General features: G+C 43.2%; 1 protein-coding gene across 5 annotated transcripts in view; it reads left to right on the top strand.

Moving 5' to 3' along the window:
* Positions 1 to 9,097: 9,097 nt before the first annotated feature.
* LOC118368327 (regulator of G-protein signaling 6-like) overlaps positions 9,098 to 25,167 on the top strand; it is a 64,178-nt gene continuing 48,108 nt past the window's right edge. For 2 of the 5 annotated variants that reach the window (XM_052496871.1, XM_052496867.1), the window contains exons 1-2: positions 9,098 to 9,405; positions 11,882 to 11,994. In XM_052496871.1, coding sequence (XP_052352831.1) covers positions 11,908 to 11,994 — 87 coding nt within the window. In that variant the 5' untranslated portion in view covers positions 9,098 to 9,405; positions 11,882 to 11,907. Of the gene's footprint in view, positions 9,406 to 9,430; positions 9,579 to 11,881; positions 11,995 to 25,167 lie in introns of those variants that run through there. The other 3 variants (XM_052496869.1, XM_052496870.1, XM_052496868.1) reach the window with 2 other exon arrangements.

The raw sequence follows: 25,167 nt of genomic DNA, 5'->3' as shown, positions 1-25,167 counted from the left end.
GAAAAATGTTCTCCCTGCTGAGTTCAGAGTTGTTGACTTCCCCAGATGTTCTCTCTAGGTCCTAGGACATGATTTAGAACACGCTGTACTGTACACAGATCAGAACCAGTCCCAGTTTACTCATCCTGTTGATTAACGCAGCGAGTCCAGAGAGGAGCAGAAGCGTTTGGGGACGTCATATTTCACAAATGAAGAACTGTTTGGCCTTTACTGCTATAGCCCATAGAAACACATTGAATAAGCATTCATGGCAAAACAGACAGTCAAAACATAAATCATAAGGAATAAGGTTTTTAAGTGTCTGTCGTATACCGAAGAGATATATGAAAGCTCAGGAATGATTTATATATTGTTGACACATATCTAACCCTTGTTTTGCGGGGCACAAAACTACTTCCATTCATTTATTTTACCGGTACCGGGTTCCCTAGATGAGTCGTAGGGGGTCGTAGAACAAAGAGGAGTACACCATTGTGTTCGTGAGAGTCTCCCCTTTCCACAGAGTATATTGTAGGCCAAACCGGATGCTATAGATGTTTTCGTGAAACGAAGCCCATACAAAAACAAATATATCTAGCTGAAACAGATGGATTTCGCTGGAGATATTTTTATCATGTTAATTAAATGATGCACGAGCCTAGCCCGTCTTAATGGTACATTTGACTGATGTACAGTGCCTTCAGAAAGTATTCAGACCCCTTGACTTTTTCCACATTTTGTTACTTTACAGCCTTATTCTAGAATTAATTGAATAGTTTTTTCCCCTCATCTACACATAATACCCCATAATGATAAAGCAAAAATACGTTTTTAAAAATACAAATGAAATATCACATTTACATAACTATTCAGACCCTTTAATTAGTACTTTGTTGAAGCACCTTTGGCAGCGAATACATGGGGTATGAAGCTACAAGTTTGCCACACCTGTATTTGGGGAGATTCTCCCATTCAATCAAATTTCAATCAAATGCATTTATAAAGCCCTTCTTACATCAGCTGATGTCACAAAGTGCTGTACAGAAACCCAGCCTAAAACCCCAGACAGCAAGCAATGCAGGTGTAGAAGCACGGTGGCTAGGAAAAACTCCCTAGAAAGGCCGGAACCTAGGAAGAAACCTAGAGAGGAACCAGGCTATGAGGGGTGGCCAGTCCTCTTCTGGCTGTGTTGGGTGGAGATTATAACAGATGTTCATAGATGACCAGCAGGGTCAAATAATAATAATCACAGTGGTTGTAGCGGGTGCAACAGGTCAGCGCCTCAGGAGTAAATGTCAGTTGGCTTTTCATAGCCGATCACTCAGAGTATCTCTACCGCTCCTGCTGTCTCTAGAGGGTTGAAAACAGCAGGCCTGGGACAAGGTAGCAATTCCGGTGAACAGGTCAGGGTTCCATAGCCGCAGGCAGAACAGTTGAAACTGGAGCAGCAGCACAACCAGGTGGACTGGGGACAGCAAGGAGTCATCAGGCCAGGTAGTCCTGAGGCATGGTCCTAGGGCTCAGGTCCTCTGAGAGAGAGAGAGAATTAGAGAGAGCATACTTAAATTCACTCAGGACACCGGATAAGACAGGAGAAATACTCCAGATATAACAGACTGACCCTAGCCCCCAACACAAACTATTGCAGCATAAATACTGGAGGCTGAGACAGGAGGGGTCAGGAGACACTATGGCCCCGTCCGACGATATCCCTGGACAGGGCCAAACAGGCAGGATATAACCCCACCCACTTTGCCAGGAAGATCACGTCAGTGACTCAACCCACTCAAGTGGCACACCCCTCCTAGGGATGGCATGGAAGAGCACCAGTGACGCAGCCCCTGTAATAGGGTTTGAGGCAGAGAATCCCAGTGGAGAGAGGGGAACCGGGCAGGCAGAGACAGCAAGGGTGGTTCGTTGCTCCAGTGCCTTTCCGTTTACCTTCACACTCCTGGGCCAGACTACACTCAATCATAGGTCCTACTGAAGAGATGAGTCTTCAATAAAGACTTAAAGGTCGAGACCGAGTCTGCGTCTCTCACATGGATAGGCAGATCACTCCATAAGAATTTAGCTCTATAGGAGAAAGCCCTGCCTCCAGCTGTTTGCTTAGAAAGTCTAGGGACAGTAAGGAGGCCTGCGTCTTGTGACTGTAGCATACATGTAGGTATGTACGGCAGGACCAACTCGGAAAGATAGGTAGGAGCAAGCCCATGTAATGCTTTGTAGGTTAGCAGTAAAACCTTGAAATCAGCTCTAGCCTTAACAGGAAGCCAGTGTAGAGAGGCTAGCACTGGAGTAATATGATCACATTTTTTGGTTCTAGTCAAGATTCTAGCAGCTGTGTTTAGCACTAACAGAAGTTTATTTAGTGCTTTATCAGCGTAGCCGGAAAGTAGAGCATTGCAGTAGTCCAACCTACAAGTGACAAAAGCATGGGTTAATTTTTCTGCATCATTTTTGGACAGAAAGTTTCTGATTTTTGCAATGTTGCAATGTTATGCAGTCTTGATATGTTCATCAAAAGAGAGATCAGGGTTCAGAGTAATGCCGAGGTCCTTCACAGTTTTATTTGAGATGACTTTACAACCATCAAGTTTAATTGTCAGATTCAACAGAAGATCTCTTTGTTTCTTGGGACATAGAACTAGCATCTCTGTTTTGTCCGAGTTTAAAGTAGAACATTTGCCGCATTCCACTTCCTTATGTCTGAAACACAGGTTTCCAGGTAGAGCAATTTTAGGGCTTCACCATGTTTCATTGAAATGTGCAGCTGTGTGTCGTCCGCATAGCAGTGAAAGTTAACATTATGTTTCCGAATGACATCACCAAGAGGTAAAATATATAGTGAAAACAGTAGTGATCCTAAAACGGAGCCTTGAGGAACACCAAAATGTACGATTTGTCAGAGGAAAAACCATCTACAGAGACAAACTGATATCCTTCCGACAGATAAGATCTAAACCAGGCAGGAACTTGTCCGTGTTTACCAATTTGGGTTTCCAATCTCTCCAAAAGAATGTGGTGATCGATGGTATCAAAAGCAGCACTAAGGTCTAGGAGCACGAGGACAGATGCAGAGCCTCGGTCTGATGCCAGGTCATTTACCAACTTCACAAGTGCAGTCTCAGTGCTATTATGTGGTCTAAAACCAGACTGAAGCATTTTGTATTCATTGTTTGTCTTCAGGAAGACAGTGAGTTGCTGCGCCACAGATTTTTGAAACATTTTTGAGAGGAATGGAAGATTCAATATAGGCCGATAGTTTTTTATATTTTCTGGGTCAAGGTTTGGCTTTTTCAGGAGAGGATTTATTACTGCCACTTTTAGTGAGTTTGGTACACATCCGATGGATAGAGAGCCATTTATTATGTTCAACATAGGAGAGCCAAGCACAGGAATCTGCGCTTTCAGTAGTTTAGTTGGAATAGGTTCCAGTATGCAGCTTGAAGGTTTAGATGATTATCTCATCAATGTGTCAAGAAAAAACTTGTGTCTCCCTTGATCCTAGGTCCTGGCAGTGTTCTGCAGACTCAGGACAACAGAGCTTTGGAGGAATACACCGATTTAAAGAGGAGTCCGTAATTTGCTTTCTAATGATCATGATCTTTTCGTCAAAGAAGTTCATGAATTCATCACTGCTGAAGTGAAAGCCACCCTCTCATGGGGAATGTTGCTTTTTAGTTAACTTTGCGACATTAACAAAAATGTTGGATTGTTTTGGATTTTTCTTATTTTCCTCAATGAAGTTGGAAAAATAGGATGATTGAGCAGCAGTGAGGGCTCTTCGGTACTGCACCTTACTGTCTTTCCAAACTAGTCGGAAGACTTCCAGTTTGGTGTGGCGCCATTTCCGTTCCAATTTTCTGTATACCAGAGAGCTAGTTTCTTATGAATGTTTTTTGTTTTTAGGGGTGCGACTGCATCTAGGGATTTACTCAAGGTTAAATTAAGTTCCTCAGTTAGGTGGTTAACTGATTTTGTACTCTGACATCCTTGGGTAAGCGGAGGGAGTCTGGGCATCTAGGAATCTTTCGATTGTCTGAGAATTTATAGCACGGCTTTTGATGACCCTTGGTTGGGGTCTGAGCAGATTATTTGTTGTGATTGCAAACATAATAAAATGGTGGTCTGATAGTCCAGGATTATGAGGAAAAATATTAAGATCCACACCATGTATTCCACGGGACAAAACTAGGTCCTGTGGCAGTGAGTAGGTCTGGAGACATGTTGCACAAAACCCACTGAGTCAATGATGGGTCCGAAAGCCTTTTGGAGTGGGTCTGTGGACTTTTCCATGTGAATATTAAAGTCACCAAAAATATGAATATTATCTTCCATGACTATAAGGTCTGATAGGAATTCGGGGAACTCAGTGAGGAATGCTGTATATGGCCCAGGAGGCCTGTAAACAGTAGCTATAAAAAGGGATTGAGTAGGCTGCATAGATTACATGAATAGAAGCTCAAAAGATGGAAACACAGTCGTTTTCTTTTTTGTAAATTGAAATTTGCTATCGTGAATGTTAGCAACACCTCCGCCTTTGCGGGATGGCAGGGGGTATGGTCACTAGTATAACCTGGAGGTGAGGCCTCATTTAACACAGTAAATCCATCAGGCTTAAACCATGTTTCAGTCAGGCCAATCACATCAAGATTATGATCAGTGATTAGTTCATTGACTATACCTGCCTTGGAAGTGAGGGATTAACATTAAGTAGCCCTATTTTGAGATGTGAGATATCACAATCTCTTTCAATAATGACAGGAATGGAGGAGGTCTTATTCCAGTGAGATTGCTGAGACGAAAACGCCATGTTCAGTTTTGCTCGACCTCGAGGCACAGACACTGTCTCAATGGGGATAGCTGAGCTAACTACACTGACTGAGCTAGTGGCAGACTCCACTAAACTAGCAGGCTGGCTAACAGCTGTCTTATCGTCTTTGGTGATCAGGCCTACCGCCATTGTGTCGTCACCAAACGTAATGATGGTCTTTGAGTCATGCTTGGCCAAGAAGTCCTGGGTGAACAGGAAGTACAGGAGGGGACTAAGCACCCCTGAGGGGCCCCCATGTTGAGCATGGGTCAGCATGGCGACTGTGTTGTTGCCTACCCTCACCACCTGGGGGCGGCCCAGCAGGAAGTCCAGGATCTAATTGGAGAGGGAGGTGTTCAGTACCAGAGTCCTTAGTTGAGTGATGAGGGCACTATGGTGTTGAACGCTGAGCTGTAGTCATTGAGCAGCAAGTATTCTCACATAGGTGTTCCTCTTGTCCATGTGGGAAAGGGCAGTGTGGAGTGCAGTAGAGATTGCATCACCTGTGTATCTGTTGGGGCGGTATGGGAATTGGTGTGGGTCCAGGGTGTCTGGGATGATGGTGTTGATGTGAGCCATGACCAGCCTTTCAAAACATTTCATGGCTACAGACGTGAGTGCTAAGGAGCGATAGTAATTTAGACAGCTTTCCTTGGGGTTCTTTGGCACAGGGACTATGCTGGTCTGCTTGAAACATGTAGTTATTACAGACTGGGTCAAGGAGAGGTTGATAATGTCAGTGAAGACACTTGCCAGCTGGTCACAAAGATTAATTAAGGTTATTGTCATTTCATCTCAGCCACAACGGAGTTGGGAGTGGTAATAGTATTTGGTTACCAGTACTATATGAGAATGTGCAATGCAAGCCCTCTGGGTTTGCTTTTCCTTCTACAGTTAATAATAGGCATGCCACTTGCAGTCTGACATTACTATTTCCCCAGCATACAACAGCACTGATTACCTGACCGGTTTGCTTGGGTCTGTGAGCTTGTTTTCACACATTCAGATTTCTTTCTGATGATCTGAATTGTATCTAAAGTAGAAATGCTCTCTTTGACGGAGGTTTATCTGATAGAAGCAGAACGTATGCTTTATGTTTCAGAGTTCAGATGTTTCGTTGGTTTCAGTCAGCATATAGAGTTCTTGGCTACAAAGGGAAGGTGTTAGTGTCACACCCTGATCTGTTTCACCTGTCCTTGTGCCTGTCTCCAACCCCCTCCAGGTGTCGCCCATCTTCCCCACTTATCCCCTGGGTATTTATACCTGTGTTTTCTGGCCTGTCTGTGCCAGTTTGTCTTCTTTGCCAAGTCAACCAGCAGTTTTCACTCAGCTCCTGGTTTTCCCCAGTCTCTCCTTTTCTCGTCCTCCTGGTTTTGACCTTTGCCTGTCCTGACTCTGAGCCCTCCTGCCTGACCCCTCAGCCTGCCCCTGACCTCGAGCCTGCCTGCTGCCCTGTACCGTTTTGGACTCTGCCCTGGCTATGAACGCTTGCCTGTCCCCGACCTGCCTTTTGTCTATCCCTTGGATTATAATAAATACCAGAGCTCAAACCATCTGCTTCCTGTGTCTGCATCTGGGTCTCGCCTTGTGTCGTGATAGTTAGAGAGGAACGACAGGCAGAATTAGAGTAGACCACCAAACCCAGCCTAGAAAATGCTGTCCAGTGTGCTGAAAGAGATGGGGGTGGGCACACACACACACACACACACACACACACACACACACACACACACACACACACACACACACACACACACACACACACACACACACACACACACACACACACACACACACACACACACACACACACACACACACACACACACACACACACACACACATGGAGTAGGGATAAAAGCTGCAATACAAGTACTGTTTGTATTCATATATGTTAACTGCTTCTGTGAAAAGTATTTGTGTGCGTGTGCATGTATGAATGCATTCATAAATTGGCCATGCAATGTATTTCTGTGAGAATATTCCTCGGGGGACTTTTGGATCTAATTTATAGGATTAAAAAAAAGCTTTGACTGTTTTGGTTCGCTATTTAAGCATGAATGGTCCTGGAGAGAGGAGAAGAGAGTGTGAGAGAGGGGGATGGGGTGGGATGGAGGGCAGTCTTTTGCCATCCTGGACAAGCACATTTTCAATTGGAATATGTTTTGATAGCATGTTGATGAAAATTTGAGAATAACTACAGTGCAGGATACATGTCAGTTCATTAAGTGGCTGAAGTCTTAGATCAGACCGTTTAAAAACCGGTAACCTTTGACTTGTACATTCATTTATGTGCGGTCTTGTATAGAATATGGGCTTTCAATTAAATGTTAATGAAAATGTGGATTAACAACCTATACATTTAATTCTCTCCATTATCTCTCCATCTCTATTCCTCTAAGTGTCACACCCTGACCATAGTTTGCTTTGTATGTGTCTATGTTTTGTTTGGTCAGGGTGTGATCTGAGTGGGCATTCTATGTTGTGTGTCTGGCAGCTGCCAGTCTGCATGGAGCTGCCAGTCTGCATGGAGCTGCCAGAGCTGCCAGTCTGCATGGAGCTGCCAGAGCTGCCAGTCTGCATGGAGCTGCCAGAGATGCCAGTTTGCATGGAGCAGCCAGAGCCGCCAGTCTGCATGGAGCAGCCAGACCTGTCCGTCTGCATGGAGCAGCCAGATATGCCAGTCTGCATGGAGCAGCCAGAGCTGCCAGTCTGCATGGAGCAGCCAGAGCAGCCTGTCTGCATGGAGCAGCCAGAGCCGCCAGTCTGCATGGAGCAGCCAGAGATGCCAGTCTGCATGGAGCAGCCAGAGCAGCCTATCTGCATGGAGCAGCCAGAGCCGCAAGTCTGCATGGAGCAGCCAGAGCCGCCAGTCTGCATGGAGCAGCCAGAGCCGCCAGTCTGCATGGAGCAGCCAGAGCCGCCAGTCTGTATGGAGCAGCCAGAGCCGCCAGTCTGCATGGAGCAGCCAGAGCCGCAAGTCTGCATGGAACAGCCCAAGCTGCCAGTCTGCATGGAGCAGCCAGAGCCGCCAGTCTGCATGGAGCAGCCATAGCCGCCAGTCTGCATGGAGCAGCCAGAGCCGCCAGTCTACATGGAGCAGCCAGAGCCGCCAGTCTGCATGGAGCAGCCAGAGCCGCCAGTCTGCATGGAGCAGCCAGAGACGCCAGTCTGCATGGAGCAGCCAGAACCGCCAGTCAGCATGGAGCAGCCAGAGCCGCCAGTAAGCCAGGAGCAGCCAGTGCCGCCAGTCAGCCAGGATCTGCCAGAGCCGCCAGTCAGCCAGGATCTCCCAGAGCCGCCAGTCAGCCAGGATCTGCCAGAGCCGCCAGTCAGCCAGGATCTGCCAGAGTCGTCAGCCAGTACGGAGCTGCCCCTCTGTCCCGAGCTGCCCCTCTGTGCCGAGCTGCCCCTCTGTCCTGAGCTGCCCCTCTGTCCAGTGGGGTCATTTAGAAGGGTCGCCGTGGTTAGGAGGCCACGAAAGCGGACAATGTGGCGGACTAAGACTATGGTGAAGTGGGGGCCACATCCAGCACCAGAGCCGCCACCGCGGACAGATGCCCTCCCAGACCCTCCCCAATAGGTTCAGGTTTTGCGGACGGAGTCCGCACCTTGGGGTACTGTCACACCCTAACCATAGTTTGCTTTGTATGTTTCTATGTTTTGTTTGGTCAGGGTGTGATCTGAGTGGGCATTCTATGTTGTGTGTCTAGTTTGTCTGTTTCTGTGTTTGGCCTGATATGGTTCTCAATCAGAGGCAGGTGTTAGTCATTGTCTCTGATTGGGAACCATATTTAGGTAGCCTGTTTGGTGTTAGGGTTTGTGGGTGATTGTTCCTGTCTTTGTGTTTGTTACACCAGATAGGGTTGTTTTCGGTTTTTCACGTTTCTTGTTTTTGTATATTGTTAATTTATCATCTTCATTAAAGATGTATCAAAATAACCATGCTGTGTTTTGGTCCGCCTCTCCTTCAACAGAAGAATCCTGTTACACTAAGAGCTTATTTCACATTCACTCTGTACAGTCAAAGTGTAACTTGGCCTTTATTACAATTTCAGTGTCCTCTTAATGGAATGATTCTTATTTTCAGCATCAGTGGGCGCTGCTGCAGTGTATACCGCTCTCTCTGCTCCCCAGCATCCAAAGCTCTCTCACTCCATCTCATCTCTTCTCTCTCAACCATTCTCTCACTCAGGCTTTCTCTTTTCTCTGTCTTTCTCTCCTCCCTCTCTCTTTCACTTCATCTTCTCTTCCTCCGTCCCTCCCCCTTTCCCAACTCGATCTGCCTCTCTAATTCTCTCTCCCTCACACACACAGACACACACACACAGGAAGAGAGGAGCACACTTTCGAGGCGAGGATCCCTCTGACTGCTCCGCTCCACTCCGTGCTCCCTCCCATGGCAGGCAGAGGACTGGAGAAGAGGAGGAATAGAGGAATACTGCAGTGACCAACCAGCTGCGCTCTCTCGCGGCTCCACTGCTTTCATCCACTCTTTTTTTCTTTTTTTTCTCCCCCCCCCCGCCAATTATATCATGAACCTGTCTGCTGCTTGTTGATAAGGACAGCAAAACAGGGAGCAGTGGACAAGGCATTATTTTGTTGCTAAGGTAATGAATGAATGCTTCATTAGTTGGGAGATGTCAGGAGCATTGTATTGGCAGGCTGGTGTGGGTGAGGGGGATTGGCTGTGCATGATCAACTGCATGTCTGTTTTGTGCCTGTTGTACATCAACTCTTCCCCACAGCTCAGAGTCTCCTGTTGAGGCTATAGGATTAGATGGTGAGTGTCAATGGTTTGTTAATCGGTTTGTTTTTGAGGGAATGCAGGAGTTATTTGATATATTGTCCAGCGGTGTGCTGATCTGCTTGTTGTGGTTCTGGGGCTGTCTCTGTCTGTGAGCATGGAGATGTCAGTGTCTGTATGTCAGTGCCTGTGTTCCATCCGGTTGACTCTAACACAGACATCTAAGGGACGGGTGTTCTGTGAGGTTAGATTTGCATGCTTGTAGGTGTCATATAATTCATACAGAATGTCAAATGGTAGGAAAAATTGATAAAATGATATGATGTTAACTTAGTTTATGAACTCCTGGTTACTTAGACATTCTGCTAATCAATGTGGGCTGCAGACAGCTCCTCTATCCATCATCATGGTGGCAATAACAACACTGGATCAGAAGGGGCTTGATAGTACCATCATGTGCATGATTACTGCCTCCTGCCTCCATAGCATAATGATCTTTGTGTGCTCAACAGTTGAAATCATTACTATGAGATACTCAACACAAACTTACGTGTCAAGTGCTGTGCAGCTAGTCGGCTATTGAAGGTATTCAATCTCAATCCGATTCTCTTACCATTATAGTCTGTTTGTTGTGGATTACAATGCAGCAAGTGGCCACATTTCAAGACACAATTATGTAATTGCACTGAAACTCACTCACCAGTGGCTGCTCTCAGACAAAATGTTGTTTTACTGATTCATGCCCTGTATGAACATTTCATTTCATGTCATTTTGTAAAGCATGCGCCCTGCTGTTTCAGAATGTAATGTTTTCTTACACACAGTGTATCCTCCCTTCAGATAAACCACAATAACCCATGAGACTTTCCGGTAGTGGAACACAAATAGTTATTCAAATGAAAAGCCCAGTCAGGCGTATGATAAGGCTTTATATATATATATAAAACTGTTCCTGGAAGCGTTATCCTCTCTGTCTGTTCTTTGTAGGGCTACTCCAAAATTATGAATGTGTCAAATTATGTAATCCTGTCTTTTTTGCTGCCTGATGGATGATTACAAATGCTTATACCAATCTGATGCACACTACAACTCAACTGGAGGTGGATACGATTGTAGACTTGTGAAGTTATGAAAACCATTAGTTAAACAGAATGAATCGAGAGAGAGAGAGAGAGAGAGAGAGAGAGAGAGAGAGAGAGAGAGAGAGAGAGAGGGAGAGAGAGAGGGAGAGAGAGAGAGAGAGAGAGAGAGAGAGAGAGAGAGAGAGAGAGAGAGAGAGAGAGAGAGAGAGAGAGAGAGAGAGAGAGAGAGAGCTGTAGTGGGATGGATATTGAATGGAGGTCATGTATAATCGCTTACGGTAGAATTTTAATCCTTACATCATGAGAGTACACAGGACTGGCAAGTCTGATCTAAGGTGAAGCACACTGTGTGGCAAATGGTGTCTTAGCTGTGCAAATGGTCAAGGTTTTAACTATAGTGGCCCAGTGTATTCAGCGATATGCTTATTGCACATCACCTACATTTACATTTTAGTCATTTAGCAGACGTTCTTATCCAGAACGACTTACAGTGCATTCATCTTAAGACAGCTCGGTGAGACAACTACATATCACAGTCGTAATAAGAACATTTTTCCTCAATAAAGCAGTTATCAGCAAAGTCAGCGCTGATATGCACAACACACGATCTACCTATTATCATTCCTATTTACAGTTTCTGACTCATTAATGTCCTGAACACCATTGAGTATCTATAGCTAATCAGTGGAAGGCTATGCAATGCCCGATTATATATTATTGTTGCAAAGGAATTCTGCCACTTGGACTTACAGGCTTGACATTTTTCTTGGCTTATAGTTAGCTAGTTCATTTTCACTTCACTGTGCTGCATTACTGCCAAGGCTTTGTACCGGGCTGTATTTTGAGAGCTGTTGTCAATGAAAAAAAATGTCAAAAGTTTTACATACAGATTTCATATGACTTTATTGAATTATATGAAAACAAATATATATAATGTATGATTTTAATATTTCTTTATAAAAATGTGGTTATTTGTTACATTTGACTGTGTAAAACCTAGCAGTACTACTTGTTTCTCTGTACAAAAAAAAAGCTAATTTACCAACATTTCTGAAAATGGATATACAGTGTTTTGGAATGAAACTCTTCAAATATATCTGAACCAAGTGAAAGCATTGCTGTGAGGAACTATCAAAAATGGTCTATTTGGGCAACCTGAATAAATGAATATATACAGTATGATGAATAGTTTTTGACAGTGATGTTGGTCCTCTCCTCTTACTCCCCTCTGCTTCCTGTCTCTTTATGCCCATGCAGCCTCCTGAGCCTAGGACACAGCAGGCATGGCGGAGGCATCCAGAGACCTGGGACAACAGGGTGTGGGGACAACAGATCCTGAGGACTCTCCCAACATGATAGTTTATAGAAAGGTATGTGTTTCTCTGACAGCCCATATAACATGGTATAGGACAATTTTATAATTTACAAGAAGGCACGGACTCTATAAGTAAGCACCCAATGTAGGTATCCATTGAAGACATGGAGCGATATCATTTGCCTGTTTCTGATGCAGATTGGTACAGTAATGAATCTCACAGTGGTTCCTGACACCTCTCTCTCCCAGTGTCTAGAACAGCTAAATCTCAATGTCTGAACCATATGAATATGACAGGAAGAGCCACATCCAATGGCAGGTAATGGAACATGTTCTAAACCCTCTCTCTGTGGGTTTAGAACTCTGTGGGTTTAGACACAGTCAACTGACGGGACCCACAATGGCCACAATAACCAATAACAACAATAACAACCCGGGAGACTGTCTGCACTCTGCAGCCCTCTGAAGTTTTAATAAGCTTTCCATCCGTTTGGGTTTGGGAGAGAAAAGTCCTTTATGTGTCAAGGGTAATTATACAATCCCTAAGGCACTTGAGTCTCAATGCCTGTCATTTGATTGGAGAGGAGAGAAGAGGAGAGGATGAGCTGCACCATGGGTAATGACGTAGTGTGGGACTCAGAGGAAGTAGCTGTTCCTCCAGGGTTGGGCTTGTCTGCTCTCTCTGGAGCCACTCGGCACAGGCAGGCCCATTCAAAACCCTGTCCCAATGTGCTGATGATGGAAAAACTAAAGCAAAGAGTTGACAGATCCAATTCCATTCTGTTATTTTTTGTCATTTTTGCTAATGACTATGTAATAGTGGAGAGAGATAAACAAATAATTTGATAAAAGTGGAGTCAGTAGGGGATGGATGATGACATGGTTCAAGAAAACATTTTTCACTGATTAAAGTTCTCCGAGCATGATTATAATGATAATGAAGAGTTGACATGATCCTGTGCCTTGTTCAGTGCTGGAATACAGTTCCTAGAATGACCACTTAGCCCTCAAGCCTCCACTTTTCCTATCCACCTGAATGAGCAGTCAGAACATTAGCAGGTTTAATGTTTAATGTGGTCACACGCCTTACAGAGATGTTGAACAGTGGCTCTACATGTCAGACACGACACAAACAAATGAAGATTGAAGCAAATGGAGACATCTTTAGCGCCTAGAGTACAGCATCTACAGATGTGGGATCTTAATTTGATCGCCATATTGCAGGAGAACTTTCCTACAATGTAGGACATACCTTGTAGTGTATTTGAGGTTTAAAAAGACTTCTGAAGTTTGTAATTTCCACTTTGAAATTTCAGACCTGATTTCCCTTAATAAAAAGGCATCCAACCGTATAAAAATGCCCATTATTTATAATCTACACAATTCACATTTCCTGTTGCTGCAGGCTTATTTTCCAGCTGTATCAAACTAGCTCATATTAAGGTCCACAATCTGTAGCTGTCTGACACACTTCACTCTCATAAATATTCACCCTCCATAGATTGCTGATGGCTTTTCCAGCCTCTGATTGTTCCTGGCTGATGTATTCTGATTCAGACACTAAATTGCTGCCTGGCCTGAGGGCTGCCAGTGCTTCCCGATGAGGGCCTCAGTAATCACATGTTTGTATGAATGTATTTTTCATGCTCCTTATTCAGCTCCCTTTGAGCTGCAGGCATTCTGCTCTGATAACAGGTGTCCTATTGCCCACTGATGCTATAGAAATGGACTTTGTGAGTGTACATGGAAATGCTTTTGAATGTATTGTTGAAAGCTGTTTTTCCAGGATCTTACATGCTTTGTAAGGGGCTGTCATGTTGTGGAACACCACCCGGGCTGTGCCATTGATTATATGTTACTGTGGACACTGTAAGCGTTTTAAAACGTAATTCCTCCATCCCTTCTACGACTTGAAGCATTATGTTCTGACGGGTAGCTTATGCTACACAAGTCCTGCTGCGTTGGTTGAACAGGAATATTCATGTTTTAATCACCAACAACAACAACAGTAGTCAGATGATTATTGTGGATTAGCAGATTTACAGGGATATTACTTGAAGTGCCTTCAAAAAGTATTCACACCTCTTGACTCTTTCCACATTTTGTTGTCTTGCTGCCTGCATTTAAAATGGATTAAAACTAGTTTTATGTCAGTGGTCTACACACAATACCCAATAATGTCAAAGTGGAATTATGTTTTTCAAATGTTGTACATATTAACAAAAATTGAAAAGCTGAAATATCTTGAGTCGATAAGTATTCAAACCCTTTGTTATTTTTTTATTTAACCTTTATTTAACCAGGTAGGCCAGTTGAGAACAAGTTCTCATTTACAACTGTGACCTGGCCAAGATAAATCAAAGCAGTGCGACACAAACAACAACACAGAGTTACACATGGAATAAACAAACATACATTCAGTAATTCAAGAGAAAAGTCTATATACAGTGAGTGCAAATGAGGTATGATAGGGGAGTTAAGGCAATAAATAGGCCATAGTGGCAAACAGTTCAGGAGTAAACGTTTGCTTAACAAGTCACATAAGAAGTTGCATGAACTTGATTATCCCTTTGATCATGGTGAGACTTTAAAACAGTTACAGAGTTTAATGTCTGTTGTAGGAGAAAACTGAGGTTGGATTAAAAAACATTGTAGTTACTCCACAATACTAACCTAATTGACAGAGTGAAAAGAAGGAAGCCTGTACAGAATAAAACATGTGTTTAAACATAGTGGTGGCTGCATCTTGTTATGGGTATGCTTGTAATGGTTAAGGACTGTGGAGTTTTTCAGGATAAAAAATACATGGAATGGCGATAAGCACAGGCAAACTCCTAGAGGAAAACCTGGTTCAGTCTGCTTTCTACCAGACACTGGGATAAGAATTCACTTTTCAGCAGGACAATAACCTAAAACACAAGGCCAAATCTACACTGGAGTTGCTTACCAAGGCTGCGTTAAAGTTTTGACTTAAATCGGCTTGAAAATATATGGCAAAACCTTACAATGGTTGTCTAGCAATGATCAACAAACAATTTGACAGAGTTTGAAGAATTCTGTAAAGAATAATGGGAAAGTGTTCTTAGAGACTTACCCAGAAAGACTTAAGCTGTAATCACTGCCAAAGGTGATTAGACACTGACTCATGGGATTGAATACTTATCTAATCAAGATATATTCATGTTATATTTTTCATATATACAGTACCAGTCAAAAGTTTGGACACACCGACCCATTCCAGGGTTTTTCTTTATTTTTACAATGTTATACATTGTAGAATAATAGTGAAGACATCAAAATGATGAAATAACACATATGGAATCATGTAGTAACCAAAAAAGTGTTAAACAAATAAAATATATTTGATATTTGATATTCTTCAAAGTAGCCAACCTTTGCCTTGATGACAGCTTTGCAAACTATTGGCATTCTCTCAACCAGCTTCATGAAGTAATCGCCGGGAATGCATTTCAATTAACATTTGTGACTTGTTAATTTGTGTAATTTCTTTCCTTCTTAATTAGTTTAAGCTGTGTTGTGACAAGGTAGGGTAGGTATACAGAAAATAGCCCTATTTGGTAAAAGACCAAGTCCATATTATGACAAGAACAGATCAAATAAGCAAAGAGAAACGACAGTCCATCATTATTTTAAGACATGAAGGTCAGTCAATCTGGACAATGTCAAGAACTTTTAAAGTTTATTCAAGTGCAGTCGCAAAAACCATCAAGCGCTATGGTGAAACTGTCTGTCATGAGGACCGCCACAGGTAAGGAAGACCCAGAGTTACCGCTGCTGTAGAGGATAAGTTCATTAGAGGTACCAGCCTCAGAAATTGCAGCCCTAATAAATGCTTCACAGAGTTTAAGTAACAGACACATCTAAACATCAACTGTTCAGAGGAGACTGCATGAATCAGGCCTTAATGGTCAAATTTCTGCAAAGAAACCACTACTAAGGACACCAATAATAAGAAGAGACTTGCTTGGGCCAAGAAACACGAGCGATGGACATTAGATCCCTGGAAATCTGTCCTTTGGTCTGATTAGTCCAAATTTGCGATTTTTGGTTCTAACCACCGTGTCTTAGTGAGACGCGGAGTAGGTGAACGGATGATCTCTGCATGTGTGGTTCTCACCGTGAAGCATGGAGGAGGAGATGTGATGGTGTGGGGGTGCTTTGCTGGTTACACTGTCAGTTATTTATTTAGAATTCAAGGCACACTTAACTAGCATGGCTACCACAGCATTCTGCAGTGATTCTGGTTTGCGCTTAGTGGGACTATCATTTGTTTTTCAACAGGACAATGACCCAACACACCTCCAGGCTATGTAAGGGCTGTTTGACCAAGCAGAAGAGTGATGGAGTACTGCATCAGATGACCTGGCCTCCACAATCACCCGACCTCAACCCAATTGAGATGGTTTGGGATGAGTTTCATGAAAAGCAACTAGCATATTTGGGAACTCCTTCAAGACTGTTGGGAAATCATTCCAGGTCAAGCTGGTTGAGAGAATGCCAAGAGTGTGCAAAGCTGTCATCAAGGCAAAGTGTGGCTACTTTGAAGAATCTAAAATATTAAATATATTTTTATTTGTTTAACACTTTGATTATTACATGATTTTGTATGTGTTATTTCATAGTTTTGATGTCTTCACTATTATTCTACAATGTTGAAAATAGTACAAATAAAGAAAAACCCTTGAATGGGTAGGTGTGTCTAAACTTTTGACTGGTACTGTATATATTTTTACAAAAAATGTAATTGTTCTTCCACTTTGAGTATTTTGTGTGGATCATTGACAAATCAATGACAATTAAATCAATTTTAATCCCACTTTGTAATACAACAAAATGTGGAAAAAGTCAAGGGGTGTGAACACTTTATGAAAGCACTGTACAGTATATATGGGAGAGAGGGGTAAGTTGAGCCAAAGGATTAGTTGAGCCATCCCTTGTTTCTAGGAAACCATACACAACATTTATAATGGAGTCTGTGAAGGAAGAAACCATACACAACATTTATAATGGGGTCTGTGAAGGAAGAAACCATACACAACATTTATAATGGGGTCTGTGAAGGAAGAAACCATACACAACATTTAGAATGGAGTCTGTGAAGGAAGAAACCATACACAACATTTATAATGGGGTCTGTGAAGGAAGAAACCATACACAACATTTATAATGGGGTCTGTGAAGGAAGAAACCATACACAACATTTAGAATGGAGTCTGTGAAGGGAGAAACCATACACAACAATTAGAATGGAGTCTGTGAAGGAAGAAACCATACACAACATTTAGAATGGAGTCTGTGAAGGAAGAAACCACATGGAAAAAGCGGTAAGCAAGTTAGGTCCCAAAAAATGATTTTCACCAAGTCAAATGAATTTAATGTGTTGTAGGTTTCAAGATACTTGTATCTAAATCAAAGTAGATATCTTTAAGAGTGTTTTATACATCAGTTGGGGTCTCTATAAGCTGCAATATGAGGTTCTTAACCTAGAATGTAAGTGTATCCTGGTAGTTGTGTGGGCTAATATAGTCCAAATGTTTGCCCTCTGGTAAGTTGAGCCAATTGCCATAGAGAAAGTAGCTAATTGCCATCATACCCCATACAAAGATGATTACATTTTGTCAGTTTTATGCATAATATGCATTGTATTTTTGCAATGTGTCATGCATATTATGAACTCAAATGCATTTTTATTGTTACAGAGCAGACATCTTAATGCCCTGTGTATATAAATGTAAAACAAGAAGGAGTCCAGCCCCGCTTGAGATTCTTGAGAGAGAAGCCAAGGAAGTGAGAGAAGAGAAGAAGTCCATTCGAGCAGCAGCAATAAATTACCTTTTTTTATGAATGACACTGAAGAAGTACGTTGACAAAAAAGAAAACATGTACCTGTGAGAAAGCGAAAGCGAAGCTATGATAGAGTAGCAGAGGCAGTTTGAGATGCAAAAGATATCAAGAGTCTCGCAGACTAGACAGACAGACATGAGTGATTTCTTTCAATCAAAGAGACCTTACAAGATCTCTGAATTTCTGTGTTTCTGATGGTGGTACAACACCACAGACTCCTTTCTATCACTGACTTTCTGTATGTCCAATGCTTCATATCTCTAATTCCTCTGTATCTTTGATTCTATGTGTGTGTGATGCTGAGTATGTGTGATGCTGAGGTATGTGTGATGCTGGGTATGTGATGTGTGATGCAGTGTTGAGGTTGAGGTGGCGGTGTACTCTAGCCCAGCTGCTCTGCATTTGAATGGCCCTCTGGGCAGGCAGCCTGGTGTAGTCAGTGTGAGATGGTGCTGAGGGAGGACCAGATGGTTATCAATATGCTCTGCTGCCGTCGTCCCCTAGGCCTGGTCACACTTCAGCCGGAAGAAATGCATTATCCTAATGCAAAGAACAACGGCCAGTCACAGTATTGCCCACTGATGGTACGGTATGAAAACATCATGCAGAGTTTTCACCCCAGTCTCTGTAGCTGTGAAGCTGTAATTGGTAGGACTATGTATTGACTTCAGGGCCGTGTCTAAGACTTTCTTTTGTTGAGAGCGAATTGCAATAATATTAACCTGGATGTGCAGTTAGACAAAACTGACTGTGAATTTACCCATTACAGAAAGCCTGACTACACAGAAAGTGAAGAATGCTTATCCTGTCTAGTCTTGGCAGCGCTGTATTGTGTCTTATAAACTGGGCGGTTTATAAGACACAATACAGCGCTGCCAAGCCCTGAATGCTGATTGGCTGACAGCCGTGGTATACCACTGGTCTGATAAAACATTTATTTTTACTGCTCTAATTACATTGGTAACCAGTAGAATAATAATAAGGCACCTTAGGGGGTTGTGGTATATGGCCAATATACCACAGCTAAGGGCTGTGTCCTGGCACTCTGCGTTGAGTTGTGCTTAAGAACAGCCCTTAGCCGTGGTATATTGGCCATATACCACACCTCCTTGGGCTTATTGTTGAATTGTTCAATGTAGTTTTCTCTCAGAGAGGAATTGTTGAAGCAAAACAATGCCATAACTGTGGCACACCTTACTGCTGCAAGACCTCTGTGAGAGAGCTCAATATGTAATGCATGCACACACACGTACACACGTATACACGTACACACACACCTGTCCTGCTTAATGGCCCCTACCCGTTGTGTGTGTTTTGTCTTGCTTTGTCTGGCATGTTTAAGGCAATACATGGAGGACAAATTAATGCAAGTGGCGGGAGCTGTGTGAAAACCAGCCTGTGACAAGGATCTCTGCTGTGCTGGAAAATGCAATTATTAATAGACTATTAATAGACAAGTGAGATCTCCAGTCCCCAGGACAAATGTGTCTCCCCCCTCATTATTCTGTGACTCTGCTCTAACTCTGGGTTCTTCTCTGTGGCAGTGGCTTGCTGTATACACAACTAGTGTTGTCCGGGGACTCATGGGATGCTTTCTCTCTGCCTAAAGAGAATCAAGTGTTGGTTCTGTGTTTCATGTTTGTTACCCCATTTGTACTCCATTTGTACTCCATTTGTACCTGAAGTGTGAGTGTATAGCTGTGCTCTGCATGGTCTTATAAACGTCCAATACAGATGTTTCTTGAACAATTGTTAGTGTTAATATTGATCTTGAGGGACTAACACTTAAATGAGTCCCGCATCAGCCTAGCTGATGAGTCAATTTCAGCACCCTGCCTAAAGTTATTGTTCCAACACAACACAAAGTACACTGTGTGTCATTTTTAAAAATACAACTCTTTTAAAGCTGCACTATGCAGAAACCACTCTGCCATTTTCCTGGTTGCAAAAATGTAAATAGTTCACCTAATTTCAGTTTATGTGGCAAAACAACCAAGTATAGTGTAGAGAATCATTGTATCATCTAAACTGCTGTGAAATATATTTTCCATAACCAACAATATTGTATTTTCAACTGTTTGAAGTTGGTGTACAAAACCTAAAGTAAAAGACTCAAAACGAAACTTAAGAACTGGAAGCATAGAAATAGCGCATATATTACAGATCTACCACTTCTTAATCTTCCTTTCATTGAGATCTATAATGCACATTTCTATATGAATTTGGTCAGGTCTCCCAAAACGTTACATATTGTAGCTTTAAATGTGAACGCTCTTTTGCTTGGTGGATGGACTACTCAGGCTGCTTTAAGCCTGTATCCCTAGGATGAGAAGATTTAAATATAAAGTATACTCCAACTGATATAATAGTCACAGTCAAGTAATGCTACTAATATTTTAACCAGCTGTTACGTTTTACCAGCCCTCTGAGACCTAAAGGTTATTACAGTTCAATGCACATGAGAATACATGTTTTACAACCTATTACACAGCAGAATGAATGGCTCGAATCATGGAACCGGCTAGCATACTGTTCTCTCTCTCTCTCTCTCTCTCTCTCTCTCTCTCTCTCTCTCTCTCTCTCTCTCTCTCTCTCTCTCTCTCTCTCTCTCTCTCTCTCTCTCTCTCTCTCTCTCTCTCTCTCTCTCTCTCTCTCTCTCTCTCTCTCTCTCTCTCTCTCTCTCTCTCTCTCTCTCTCTCTCTCTCTCTCTCTCTCACACTCTCTCTCTCTCTCTCTCTCAGCGACAGCCTCTACTCACAGATGAACAGGAGACATTATAGAGCAGCCCTCACCTCACCTTACCCCCCCGCCCCATATCCATTATCTCACCACAGGAAGGACTTGGCTCCGTTAGGGATGATTTATTTGTTACCCCCAGCTGTGAGTAAGAGAAGGGCAGAGACACAGGCAGGCATGCTCTACACTGGAGCAGGTCTGGGGATGGAGGCCTGTCTGCCTGCACTGACCATGAATCACTCTCCACTCACCCTTAGGTGCCTCTGGGATAGGGGAGGATAGTGGAGGATATCTTAGTACTCAGTATATCTCATAAGACTCTCCCCATCATGGTGTCCACTGGCTCCTCTTCACGGTTCCTGTACGCACTTTAGATAACACGGTCCAAATGGACACACTGGTTGTCAACTGTAGTGCTGGGTATGAGGCATACCGCTACTTTATCAAGCATGAATGGTTTTACAAGCGTGTCCACTGGTGCCAAGGCAGGCATTTCAGAAGTGATGGCATGGTGTCACTCATACGATTGCGCTCAAGCTTGTGTATTGATGCCAGGCTTGGTCTCCAAACTGTCTGCGTATTTCAGTTTTGATACTGTTGTATTATAAAGGCTATCTCAAACTGTCACACAACACTAACGCTCCCTCTCTTTAGACTGTAATGGACTTTTTGAGAATTATTTTACCCATCCAAATTGTAATTATGCAGATATCCCCAAAAAATCCTGGAGTTTTGCTAAAACAAAATTTTTATTGTATCATTTGCAGTATGTATTTCGTTAAAGGGATTATTCACCACTAAATAGTGAAAACACTGTGAAGAAATTAAGGGCTTTTTTCCAGCTAGCTAGGGGACATCTTCTCAGTGAGGATTCTCTCTCTGCTCTCTCTCCATCTGTACTGGTACTACACGTCAAGGGAAGAATCAGGCACCACGCTGCCCCAACTGCTGCATGCCCCACAACCCCCCTAGGTCGCGCCCCACCCACCGCAGGTGGCAATACAGCTTGGAACTCCAGAGTAGCGTAAATGGAACATGTCTTAAATACCATCTTACAGTAGATATCCCCAGCAATTGGGTATGACAACCTCCACCCCACAGAGATAGAGTTGAAGATGATTTGTCTTTCAATGATATTAAAACCAGTTGAAATGCAATCAAATCAATGATCAGGCGGGCTCTGAAATCTTTGATTTGAAATCCCTGTCCTTTAGTGTGTGACGTGTAAACAGAACAGCTGCTCTCGTCATTTCTCCATGACCTGCCTGGGTGAAAGGACCGGATCCTCTCTGGTCTGACAGTGATTGGCAGGCCTCTCTGTGGGCCTGCGGTGCTGTTGACACACTGAATGAAGCTCTGGACTGGAGAGTTGCACTGTCCATTAGATCAGGTTTCGGTCCTGCCCCCCCCCGCTAAAAACCTGGTGTGCCCAGGACCGAACTTGGGAAGCCCTGCTCTAGATGCACTAGAGTCTGTGGCTATTTGACCTTATCTCAGGGAAGTAGAGCAACATGAGGCTCAGTGAACCTACCACAGTCAAACATATTCTACTGTATTCTACCAGTCAATATTTGGCTCTTCTAATGGAGCCTTTCTGTTAGTCTGTTTCAGCTTCCAATGCAGCACCGACTTCAATACAGGCACATTCAAACCTCTGGAGGTCGTGGTCTAAGAAACAGTGTTTTTGCTAAATGCTCCAGTAGATTTTCACACTGTATGCTGTTTCTGTGTTGTGCTTGTAGCCAGTGATGCCGGGGACTGCAGGCTACTCATGCTGTCTCCTCAAAGCAATAGGGCAGAGATGCTTGAGGAAGAATGTGAGATCACAGATAAACAATGAGAGAATATAGTCACACACTTAATGTTGGGTCAAGCATGACAGTGGATGGCTGCTTTTTACATCTGACAGTAAGCCAGTGTGGGCCTAGCGTTCAAACTTAATATTGCTGTGTTTCACTAGTGTCACAGAATAACATTGTGGAAATATTGTGTTGATCATGTAAAACACTTTCAGCAACTTAACATATCACCATCTGCTCTCCTTTCATGTCTGTTTTGATGACGATCTGAGGCATGCAGATTAGTTTTCTTCAACATAGCATTTGAATAATCACCTTGTAGCATATAGAACAAGTCATCAGGTCAGGATAACATTGGTCTGTAAAGGTAAGGATGGACTGTGGTGTTCCTGGAGTGTCGGAGGGTCTCTGTAATTGTCTGTCTGATGTGGGCGAAGCATGGATGAGTCACCCGCCGCAAATGTTAATCACCACAGCCAACTCGTCTTCCTGGAGAGCCCTCAGAGGGCCAGACTATTGGCCTGGGTTCATGGACCTGCATCAGAATAGCTGATTACCCGCCAGGATTCACTGACAGCTCACCCAATTGGAACCGTTCTGCGTGGTTTAGCTTCTTGTGTTTCTCATTGTCAGAAAGCCACAGCTCAATGGCAGAAATGGCAAGCTGGAAGAAATACAGCCTGGCCTGGTGATTAGAATGTTCTCAATCATGTATCCCTTTTTAAGCTATCGTCCCAGAAAACAATATTACCATACCTGATCCATGTTGCTAAGACAAGGGATAAGGTCAGAGTGGATTGACTACAGTTGTATAACAACCACCTGCAGCAAATAGAATATACATAACCAGCTTGAATATTTTAATATTAAGTCTTGTCCTCAGTGTCATGTAGGCAGACAAAGGTAAATGGAGATTTTCAAGTAAAGAAAGTTCAACTATCTGGCATTTATGTGAGTGTTAGAAACCACACGATCATGTTCTCTCTCTCTCTCTCTCTCTCTCTCTCTCTCTCTCTCTCTCTCTCTCTCTCTCTCTCTCTCTCTCTCTCTCTCTCTCTCTCTCTTCTCTTTCTCTCTCTTTCTCTAGCTGTCTCCCACTCTCTCTGTCTCTCACGTTGTTTCTCTTGTTTCTCTCTCTCTCTCTCTCTCTCTCTCTCTCTCTCTCTCTCTCTCTCTCTCTCTCTCTTTCTCTAGCTGTCTCCCACTCTCTCTGTCTCTCACGTTGTTTCTCTTGTTTCTCTCTCTCTCTCTCTCTCTCTCTCTCTCTCTCTCTCTCTCTCTCTCTCTCACATTGTTTCTCTCTCTGTCTTGAAAATTGCTGTTAGCCTCAACAGAGAGAGTCTTTACACAGACCTCAACTAACCACCAAGGACTAATGTGTACAGAATCTCACTCTTATTTGTCTGTCTATAACTCAAAAGGCTGTGGTCAGAATATTCATCTCAAATGCCTCACCACATTTATTCCACAGTGCAACGAAATTCCCTACAAAGGGAAAATGCAGGCAATGCCAATCTCCTGGAGGGAGGTACAGACTGTGGAACATAGAAGGCATTATCTCATTTTGACTGATGACCTATTACATGATATATAGACAAAGATATTACAGTGGGAACTAAGTACAGAATCTATCAGAGGTGAAATAACATTCAGTAAACCCACAATGGCTCAAAACTGCTTACCTCTACCTGGTACAGGGCTCATTTTCTAAGACTGAAATGCACAAAGCCCTGAATTTGAGCCTACATTAACTTAAAGTGGATATTAGTCTTCATAAGGTCAGAGGGAAGGCGGAAAAAGAGCCCTACAGCTTTTAAGCACACAATAATCATGTGAATCAATACGGCCCAGAACAGAGAAGAGTTAGGGCTCTGCTGAAGTCAGACTGAAACACGAGAAGAAGCTAAAATGGTTATTCCCATGTTCTGATGCCATACCAGAAATGGAGTTACCAACAAATGCACATTTATAAACATATGTATATTTTTCACTGAGCAACCTTTGATAGCACAACTGTGTGTTCAATTGCTGCTTGCTTTACATGGCTTTTTTGTACTTTGCTAATCCCCTAAAGACCTAATTGCTTCTGCGATGCTGTCACATACTTATTCACTTTGGGAGTGGAGGGAAAAGCATCTCCAGAACAGAACAGCGCTGTAACCTTTCCCTGAAAGACTGCTGGATGTTGAGTTCGCAGCACCACCAGAACAGCACTGTGTTAGAAGAACTGTGTAAATTAGACAATTATTTGATGTTGGTTAAAGAATAATATGATTCAGCTAAGGTACTAAGGTGAGAAATCTGGGACACATTTTGTGATATGCCCAACGTCTTCTGTTTGCTGAAAACCACTGCCTACACTAGTTTGATCTGGAGCTAAATGGCAACGTAACATGAAGAGACTACAAAAGGTACTGTTTTCTGTGCCCAGATGACAGAAAAGCTGTTTTTAGAATTAAATGGCCGCAACCCCCTGTGAACTTGTGTACAGCAGGATCCAAGCTCAACCTCAAACAAACAGAGCTGTATTTCCTCCCCGGGAAGACAGGTCCGCTCCAAGACCTCTCCATCACAGTTGACAACTCCACCGTGTCCCCCTCCCAGAGTGCAAAGAACCTTGGCGTGACCCTGTCGTTCTCTGCAAATGTCAAAGCAGTGACTCGCTCCTGGAAGCTCATACTCTACAACATCCATAGAGTACAACCTTTCCTCACAAAGGACCTAATTCAGGCACTTGTCGTCCCCCGTCTTGATTGCTGCAACTCTCTGTTGGCTGGGCTACCCGCTTAAACCCCTGCAACTTACCCAGAACACCGCAGCCCGCCGTC

The sequence above is a fragment of the Oncorhynchus keta genome, chromosome 35 (genome assembly GCF_023373465.1).
Source record: "Oncorhynchus keta strain PuntledgeMale-10-30-2019 chromosome 35, Oket_V2, whole genome shotgun sequence".
NCBI lineage: Eukaryota > Metazoa > Chordata > Actinopteri > Salmoniformes > Salmonidae > Oncorhynchus > Oncorhynchus keta.
The sequence above is the reverse complement of the archived record's forward strand: the minus strand, read 5'-3'. Positions and strand labels throughout refer to the sequence as shown.